Below are 10,011 nucleotides of genomic sequence, written 5' to 3'. Positions count from 1 at the left end.
CTCACAGCAACCTCAAACCCCTGGGCTCAAGTGATCCTCCTGCCTCAGTTACCTGAGTAGCTAGGATACAGGTACCCATCACAATGCCCAGCTAACTTTTCCATTTTTAGAGATGGGGTCTTGCTTTGCTCAGACTGATCTCAAACTCCTGAGCTAAACTGATTTGCCCACGTTGGCCTCCCAGAGGGCTAGGATTTAGGCATGAGTCACCATGCCCAGCCTACAAAATAGATTTTTATTTTGATGAAAATTCTTACTTTGAAAATAAAGTTCTCTCCAAAGAAGTTCATCTGAATGAAATGTGGTGATCCATCTTCAAAGTCCACAGAAATCAAACTGAAATCTGGAAAGGACTTGATGAAATGTTCCAGCCAAAGCCAGCAGGAAGAGGCACCATGAGGAACCAGAGAGCTTCTTTACCTGGTTTTCTGACCATTCTGATGTAAGGTCAGATGAATTAAAAGAAGTCATCAAAGATGATATTTGGTCAAATCTATTACAGTACTACTTGGTTCCTGACATGGATGAAGAAGAAGGGGAAGGAGAAGATAAGGAGGAGGAGATGAAGGAGGAGATGGAGGAGGAAATGGAGGAGAAGATGGAGGAAAGTTTGGAAGATACTGATGAAGAAGGCAATGAGGATGAAAGTGAAGGTGGTGATGATGATGAGGAAGAGGAAGGACAGGAGGATGAAGAAGATGACTAATACAACACTGATGGTTTCCAACCTTTCCAAAATTTTCTCCAGTCCCTGGGAGCAAATTACAGCCTTTTCTTTTTTCAATTTTGCGCTCAGATACCTCTTCATGAGGTCTTTTTTTTCTACTTACTGTGAGGCAGAAATACCTTAACTGGAATACAATGGAAAAAGAATATCCTTCTGTTCCAAATTCACTCATCCCTGCCTGTCTCAACAAAAACTGTACAGAATCAACACCACTGAGCTCTGTGGAGAAAAAGAAAAACCTGCTTTCTTCGCTCTGCTGGAAGCTGGAGGGTGCTAGGCCCCTGTGTAGCAATACACAGAATTCTAGCTTTTTTCCTCTTTTCTCTGTATATTGGGCTCAGAGAATACACAGTGTCTCAATGGTGAATATGGACAGTGCACGTTTACCAACAAGTATCTGTCTACTTTCTCTTATTTAAAAAAGGGGGGAAAAATTTTAAGAAATAGAATTATGTAAGGTCAGCAGAAGGTGGGTTTGAGATGTTTGGGTTAAGTGAGCACTTTGACAACATGGCTTCTCCTTTGGCATGCTTGATTGTGATGTTTAATGGATGTCTTTGCAGTTTAAGATGACACTTTCTTTCTTTTTTTTTTTTTTTTTTTTTTTTGAGACAGAGCCTCAAGCTATCCCCCTGGGTAGAGTGCCATGGCATCACGCTCACAGCAACCTCCAACTCCTGGGCTCAAGCGAGTCTCCTGCCTCAACCTCCCAAGTAGCTGGGACTACAGGCGCCCGCCACAACGCCTGGCCATTTTTTGGTTGCAGCCATCATTGTTGTTTGGCGGGCCCGGGCTGGGGATTCGAACCCGCCACCTTAGGTGTATGTGGCTGGCGCCTTAGCCGCTTGAGCCACAGGTGCCAAGCCAAAATGACACTTTCAAAAATAAGTTCTCTCCGTGGGATTACAGATGTGAGAAAAAAAAAAAAAGAAAAGAAAAGAAGTGTAAAAAGAGAATTTTCCATTAATGATGAATTGAACCCTACCACTCCATGGGACAACCAGCAGAACCTATAGGATCTTATTAGAATTATTGTAATTTTGTTCCTGTTTTTTTTTTTTTTTTGAGACAGATTCCCACTTTGTTGCCCCAGGCTCAAACTCCTGGGCTTAAGGTGCCCACACCCAGACCAGCTACTCTATTTTTAGTAGAGATGGGGTCTCACTCTTGCTTAGGCTGGTCTCAAACTTGTGAATTCAAGCAATCTACCCACCTCAGCCTGCCAGAGCGCTAGGATTACAGGCATGAGCCAATGTGTCCAGCCTCATGCTTATTTTTAATTTTTCCTTTTGTTTCACTGAAAAGGAAAGATGATGCTCAGTTTGACCATTAAAAATACAAGTTGCTTTGTTATAGTAAAACTGTGTATACACACACACACACAAGAAAATTGCTTTAACATATTTTTTTACTACTTCATATAAACCTCTTGATTTAGTTGTGTCTTTTAATGGCACTAATGAAGGCATGTCTTCAGTGATATTATATTTACTAACAATACTGCTAATAAAAATGGCAAGTTGAACCATATTTGCAAAATCAGTACTGTCATCCATCTCCAAAGCATAAAATTTTAAATTATCAGTTTTCCTCTCTAAACTTCTTTCAACAGATTTTCCAATTTCTTCAATTTCTCTGGCTAGTCTAGTGAGACAAACTGATTTTAGAAATATTCACCTTTTTGTCAGGGCAAATTCTCTCTGCCATGTTTTCCATGCACTGCTTAATAAACTCACCACCAGTGTTTTTCTTTTTCTTTTTGCTATTAAATACACTACTACATAACTAGCTTTTACAATGGAATTAGTCTGAGCTATAACTTTTAAAAAAAAACTGTTAAGAAGACAAACTATTTTTTTTTTTTTTGGAGACAGAGTTTCACTCTATTGCCCAAGCTAGAGTGCCATGATGTCAGCCTAGTTCACAGCAACCTCAAATTCATGGGTTCAAGTTATTTTCCTGTCTCAGCCTCCCAAGTAGCTGAGATTATAAGACTTCGCCACAACACCCGGCTACCTTTTCTACTTTTAGTAGAGCAGGGTCTCACTACTGCTCAGCCTGGTCTTGAACTCCTAAGCTCAAGATATTCTCCGGCCTTAGCCTCCCAGAGCACTAGGGATGCCTAGCCCAGACTTTTTTCACTTCCACTATTGTGTCCTTACAATACAATCCTTCATATGCATCAAGTTTGGCAGCATGTTTTTGCATTTAATGCCTTTTCACATTACAGTGTTTACAAACTTACACAATTCCCTACACGAACTAAGCCTTACTATTTGTCTTGAAAAAAAGTAGTAATCTGGGCTCGGCGCCTATAGCTCAACCGGCTAAGGCGCCAGCCACGTACACCTAAGGTGGCGGGTTCGAATCCCCAGCCCGGACCCGCCAAACAACAATGATGGCTGCAACCAAAAAATGGCCGGGCGTTGTGGCGGGCGCCTGTGGTCCCAGCTACTTGGGAGGCTGAGGCAGGAGACTCGCTTGAGCCCAGGAGTTGGAGGTTGCTGTGAGCTGTAATGCCACGGCACTCTGCCCAGGGGGACAGCTTGAGGCTCTGTCTCAAAAAAAAAAAAAAAAAAAAGTAGTAATCTGGCCAGACATGGTGGTTCATCCCTGTAATCCTAGCACTCTGAGAGACCAAGGCAGGAAGATCCCTTGAGCTCAGGAATTCGAGACCAGCCTAAATAAGCGCAAGACCCTACCTCCACTAAAAATAGAAAAAATTAGACAGGTGTGGTAGGTGCCTGTAGCCCCAGCTACTCAGGAGGCCAAGGCAGGAGGATGGCTCAAACCTAGGAATTTAAAGCTGCTGTGAGGTTGGCTGATGCCTTCACACTCTAGTCTGAGGGAACAGAGGTGCAACTATCTCAAAAAAAAAAAAAAAAATTTCATCTGTGTACTTTTCATTGAACAATCTCCCTTCATCTGTAATTTTTCTTTTTGAGGATTCTGCTTTCTTTTGAGATGTTTTAGAAGCCATGCTGGGATTAAAAAAATAATAGATAAGAGACTGTATTTCCTCTTATTATGAAAATTAGTTAATAGGAAAATAGAAAGCAAGCTTTGAGTCTTTATACATCTCAAGTATCAATGCGGAGCAAAGTGAAGGGCCGATTCTTCACTTGGCAGGTGGTGTGTGAGGTGCCATGGAGGCATGGCAGTACTCTTAATAATCAAATAAAAATGCTTACCTGACTTCCAAATAACATTAAAAGCCTATTGTTACAATAGTTGGTTGAAATATATTATTGACAATTGTCTTGCCAAGTCACCACAAAAACATGTAACATCTGATGGTATCAGTTCAGCTGTTTGCACTTGGAAGATTACACACCGGAAACTGCACACCTCAGTAAAACTGAAGTTATGCATACATACAAAGAGTGGAAGCATACGTATGTTTATTTTACATGACATTGTGACACAGCATTGTCTACAAAGTTCATGCTCAAGAAAAAGGCAATTGAGTTTCACCAAAAAAAAATCACAACAGACTCTTACAATGGTTTAAGTAAGTTTATGATTTTGCGCTAGGCCTAATTCATAGCCATCCTGGGCCACATGCAGACGGCGGGCCACAGGTTGGACACCCCTAAAAAACATTTATGACAGACTTAGTGCATAGTAAGCAATCAATAAATGATAGCTGCTATTATTACTGATAAAATAAATCAGAATCCTAAACCCTGAGATAAAAAGGATTCTAGAGTTTTCATAGTCAAATCTAAACCTCTAATAAACTCTAATAAAACAGATTAAAATGAAGCCAGAAGTGAAATGACTCACTCCAAGTCACACAACCAGCTAGTCATTAGCAGAAATTCAGGTCTCACAAATACTAGCATAAGCCCTCTCCACCATAAGCCTAACTGCTTTTGGACTTAAATCTCTCTTTTAAACATCAACAGAAACTTACCCCAGCAATGTAGCTGCCAGTAGCCCGAATACAACTCACAGCAACACCAATTCCCCCAGCAGACTTAGAGATCAATGCACACTGCTTTAGAGTATCATAAATGCCTTCAATGCTGTCATCTTTCATACTCAGAAGGAAACAGCTACAGGGGGATAAAAGGGCTCAACTCAGACAAGGAAATGAAGTGGAGTCACAAAAATGGTTATATAATCCAAGCAGAGTAAATTACACAAATAAAAGAACTGAAGTTTACAAAATTCCTAAGAGATCTTAGAAGGTTCCAGAAAAAACCTTTACTGGCTACGCCACAATAAAACATCCCAACACAGACAATTTTAAAATCACTTTGCTGCCTACTCTAGATGTTAATCCTAGTTAATAAGTCTAAATTATTAGCTTTATATTTATATTTACCAGACTGCAACTTGTACCATTATCAAATTTTCTCATGCAAATTCATAAACATACATTATAGTCTTTTTAACTTGTTAGTAAACAAAAAAAATTATGAAAAAGAAACATACATCTCGAAATCTATGAATTCTTTGACATCTACCAAAATTATAGCTCATCCTTCTCCCCACCTCAGAAACTTCACTCTACCAATAATTCCTTTACTGCCACTCAATGGGTTTTATCCATTGACTTTTTCTGTTACATATTCAGACATTTGAGATATAAAGAATATAGCAAATATTTAGTATTTGTCACGTACCTCAAAAACTAAGTGCTACAAATATAGTCTAATTGTAACACCCTATCATTTTCATGTATTGCTACTTTAACATTTTTATATGTTCTACACTGTAAATTCTTCTAGTTGAATATTTATTTATCCTTCTGTTACTTGCTTTTAAATCAATATTGTGTTAAAGAAATTCATTCCTATTGACATGTGTAGACTTAGTTTATCCACATCGCCATAAGATATTTCACTGTATCAATATACCAATATATTTGTCCATGTGTGTGGTAATGAACATTTGGATTATTTCCAATTTGTATGCTATCCTAAACTGCTATGAAAATTTTTGAACATACCACTTTGTACTCATGTCTAAAAATTTCCATAGGATATAAAGCTAGGAGAGGAACTGCATGTATAACATATATAGATATTCAAAAGGTTTATACATGTTCTACTTTACTACAGTCTCCCCAAAGTGGACAAATACATATTCTATCTAATAATATAGGTTCCTTCCACATTTTTGCTAACACTGGGTTATTCTCAGCCTTTTTATTTTTATCATTATGATGATTATGAAATATCTCATTATGATAATTTTCATCTTTCTAATTTAGCAAAGTTTATTAGTATCTCAGATGTTTGTTAGCCAATGAAATTCGTTCTTTTGTGTATTGTTTATAACTTTTTCTACATTTTCTTTTTGTCTTTTTCTTATAACTCCTTAGTTGTTAATATGTTGGAGATATCTTCTCACAGTTTGAAACTTTTTTTTTCTTGAGACAAAGTCTCACTCTTATCACCCTGGGTTGAGTGCCAAGGCATTAAAGCTCACAGCAACCTCAAACTCTTGAGCTCAAACAACCTTCTTGCCTCAGCCTCCTGAATAGCTGGGACTACAGGTATGTGCCTCCATGCCTGGCTAGTTTTCCTTCTTTTTAGTAGGAAGAGCTACTAGAAATGGGTTCTTGTTCCTGCTCAGGCTGGTCTCAAACTCCTGAGCTCATACAATCCACCAGCCTTGGCCTCCCAGAGTGGTAGGGAGGCTACCACACCAAGCCTCTGAAACTTGTTTTTTCACTTTGTGGGTCACAGAAGTTTTTAATTTTAAGATAGCCAATGTTTTCAACTTTTTGCTTTATGGTGTCTTGTTTTTTTATATGCTAAGAAATCCTTCTCCTATCAAGATGTAAGTTGATGTCTGTCACTCTCTCAAATGATATAGCAACCCCCAAGATTTTTGTTACTTTTAAAAATCGAAATTTAGGACAGCACCCGGGCTCAGTGGGTAGGGCACTGGCTACATACACCCAGGCTGGTGGGTTTGAACCCGGCCTAGGCCAGCTAAACAACAATGGCAACTGCAAAAAAACATCCAGGCATTATGGCGGGCGCCTATTGTCCTAGCTACTTGGGAGGCTGAGGCAAGAGAATTGCTTAAGCCTAAGATTTGAGGTTGCTATGAGCTGTGATGCCACAGCACTCTACCGAGGGTGATAAGTGAACTCTGTCCCAAAAAAAAAAAAAAAAAATCAAAATTTATATATGTGTTAAGAGTATACCTGGCAAAATGTTAGTAATTTTTTTCATGTAGGCAGCCATGGAGGTATGGGTATTATTGTCCTTTGCTTTAAATTTTTCTCTATTTGAAATTCATAACAAGAAGTTGTAAGAATGGCGGTGCCTGTGGCTCAGTGGGCAGGGCACCGGCCCCACATACCAACGGTGGCAGGTTCAAACCCGGCCCCAGCCAAACTGCAACAACAACAACAAAAAATAGCCAGCCATTGTGGCAGGTGCCTGTAGTCCCAGCTACTTGGGAGGATGAGACTAAGAACATCACCTAAGACCAGGAATTGGAGGTTACTGTGAGCTATGTGATGCCACAGCACTCTACTAAGGGCAACAAAATGAAACTCTGTCTCTAAAAAAAAAAAAAAGTTGTAAGAAAATAGATGAAAGCTGTATGTGCTATACATGCTCTTCTAAAAGATTTTGCTTTTCATATTTTTTTTCTTTGAAACAGAGTCTCACTCTGTCACCCTGACCTGAGTGCCATGGTGTCACACAGCTCACAGCAACCTCAAACTCTTAGGCTCAACTGATTCTCTTGCCTCAGCCTCCCAAGTAGCTGGCACTATAAGCGTCTGCCACAATGTCCAGCTGTTTGGGTTTTTTTTTAAGAGATGAGATCTTGCTTTTGCTCAGGCTGGTCTCAAACTCCTGAGCTCAAGCAATCCACCTGCCTTGGCCACCCAGAAAGCTAGGATGTCTTTTCATATTTAGGTTTTTTCTTGAATTTACTTCTGTATATGGCACCCAAAAAAAGAAATCTAATTATCTTTTCCCTATAAAGATAACCATTCTCCCTAACATCATATGAATGAAATGCAATGTTACCTCAGTTACCCATCAAATTCCCATACAAACTTGGGTCTATTCTGGGTTCTCTGCTATACTTCAGTAGTTTTTGTCTATCCCAGTATAAATACCACACTGTCTTGATTATTATAGCGCTAGAGTAGTCCTAAAATCTGGTAGGGCTCTTTCTTCAAAACTGTCTTGCTTTTTGTATTCATTTCCTGTGGCTGCCTTAACAAATAACCTCTAACTTGGTGACTTAAAACAGAATTTTCTCAGTCATTTCAGTTCTGGAAACCAGAAATTCAACAGTGTTACAGAGTCAACATCACAAGTGCTTTCTCGGCTCAGCACCCACAGCAGAGTGGTTATGGCACCAGGCACTTACACCAAAGTCGGCAGGTTGGAACCCAGCCCAGGCCAGCTAAAACAGTAACAACTGCAACAAAAAAATAGCTGGGCATTGTGGCAGGCGCCTATAGTTCCAGCTACTTGGAAGGCTGAGGCAAGAGAATCACTTAAGCCCAAGAGTTGGAGGTTGCTGTGAGCTGTGACCCCACAGCACTCTTCCAAGGGCTACATAGTGGGACTCTGCCTAAAAAAAAAAAAAAGTGCTTTCTCCAGAGGTTTTAAGCTTTCCTTTGCTTGTGGTTACATCACTCTATTTCTACTTCCATCTGCATACCACCTTCTTCTCCTTTCTGTGTATCCTATCACTCTCAGCCCCCTTTTATAAGAATACTTGTAACTGGATTAAGGGCCCACCCAGATAATTCAGGATAATCTCCCCACATCAAAATCCTTCTCAGTCATACCTGCAAAGACCAATTTCCTTATAAGGTTCCAGAAATTTGGACCTGTTATCTTGGGGAGTCTACTAGACTATTTTTTGTTTTTGCTCTTTCACATAAATTTTCAACTCAGCATATTGAAATTTTGATGGGAATTACACTAAATCTTTAGATCAATTTGGGAAAAATTGACATCTTCACAATATTGAATCTACTTATGAATATAAAAATACTCTCCACTTATTTTTTAAATTCCTTCAATCATGTTTTAGAATGTCCTCCTGAAAAGTCTTAACATATAGGCTCAGCACCTGTAATACAGTGGTTACGATGCCAGCCATATACACGAACACTAGAAGGTTCGAACCTGGCCCGAGCCAGCTAAATAACAATGAGAACAGCAACAAAAAATAGCTGGGCATTGTAGCAGGTGCCTGTAGTCCCAGCTATTTGGGAGGCTGGGGCAAGAGAATCGCTTAAGCCCAAGAATTGGAGGTTGCTGTGAGCTGTGACACCACAGTACTCTACCGAGGGCGACATACTAAGACTCTGTCTCAAAAAAAAAAAATCTTGGTGGCACCTGTGACTCAAGGAGTAGAGCACCAGCCCCATATACCAGGGGTGGCGGGTTCAAGCCCAGCCCCAGCCAAAACTGCAAAAAAGAAAAAAAAAAAGTCTTTTATTAGATTTATTTTCAGACAACATAGCGTTTACATAGTGGTAATCATCCAGTAAGCTAAAATTAACTTATTATTGAAGAAAGAAAAGTAATTTTTTGGGAAATTTAGCATAACCTAAATGCACAGTGTTTATAAGGTCTACAATAACATACAGTGAGTCCTAGGTCATCACATTCATTCATCACTCACTGACTCACCCAGAGCAACTTCTAATCCTATAAGGTGAACTTCTAATCTTATAAAGTGCCCAATACAAGTATATCATCTTTTATACCATACTTTTACTGTACCTTTTCTATATAGATAGGTTTAGATACACAAATACTAACCACTATGTTACAACTGCCTGGAGTATTCAGTACAGTTAACATGCTGTACAGGTTGTAGCCTAGGAGTAATAGGCTCTACCATATAGTCTAAGTGACTAATAGGCTGCAGCATCTGGGTTTGTGTAAGTAATTCTATAATGTTCATATGAGCAAATCACCTTATGATGCATTTCTCAGAACATAACCTTAGGGCCTGATGCATGGTTCACGCCTGTAATCCTAGCACTTGGGGAGGCCGAGGCGGGTGGATCGTTTGAGCCCAAGAGTTAGAGACCAGCCTGAGCAAGAACAAGATCCCGTCTCTAGCTGGGTGTTGTGGCAAGAGCCTGTAGTCCCAGCTACTCAGGAAGCTGAGGCAAGGGGATCTCTTAAGCCCAAGAGTTTAAGGTTGCTGTGAGCTATGATGGACAGCACTCTACTGAGGGTGACAAAGACTCTGTCTCAAAAAAAAAGAACATAATCACATGTTTAAGTGACACATGACTGTATTTTAAAACTTAGTTTTCTTTTTTTTTTTTT

General features: G+C 39.7%; 1 protein-coding gene and 1 pseudogene across 2 annotated transcripts in view; one reads left to right on the top strand and one right to left on the bottom strand.

Moving 5' to 3' along the window:
* The window catches only part of LOC111724003, a 4,676-nt pseudogene extending 3,381 nt beyond the window's left edge, over window positions 1-1,295 (top strand).
* The window catches only part of RRM1 (ribonucleotide reductase catalytic subunit M1), a 57,836-nt gene that overhangs the window by 20,208 nt on the left and 27,617 nt on the right, over window positions 1-10,011 (bottom strand). For both annotated transcript variants that reach the window (XM_003780944.3, XM_023511676.1), the window contains one exon: window positions 4,644-4,785. In XM_003780944.3, the coding sequence (XP_003780992.1) occupies window positions 4,644-4,785 (142 nt within the window). The remainder of the gene's footprint in view (window positions 1-4,643; window positions 4,786-10,011) is intronic.

This window comes from Otolemur garnettii, unplaced genomic scaffold, assembly GCF_000181295.1.
Source record: "Otolemur garnettii isolate 467f Iridium unplaced genomic scaffold, OtoGar3 scaffold00001, whole genome shotgun sequence".
NCBI lineage: Eukaryota > Metazoa > Chordata > Mammalia > Primates > Galagidae > Otolemur > Otolemur garnettii.
The sequence above is the reverse complement of the archived record's forward strand: the minus strand, read 5'-3'. Positions and strand labels throughout refer to the sequence as shown.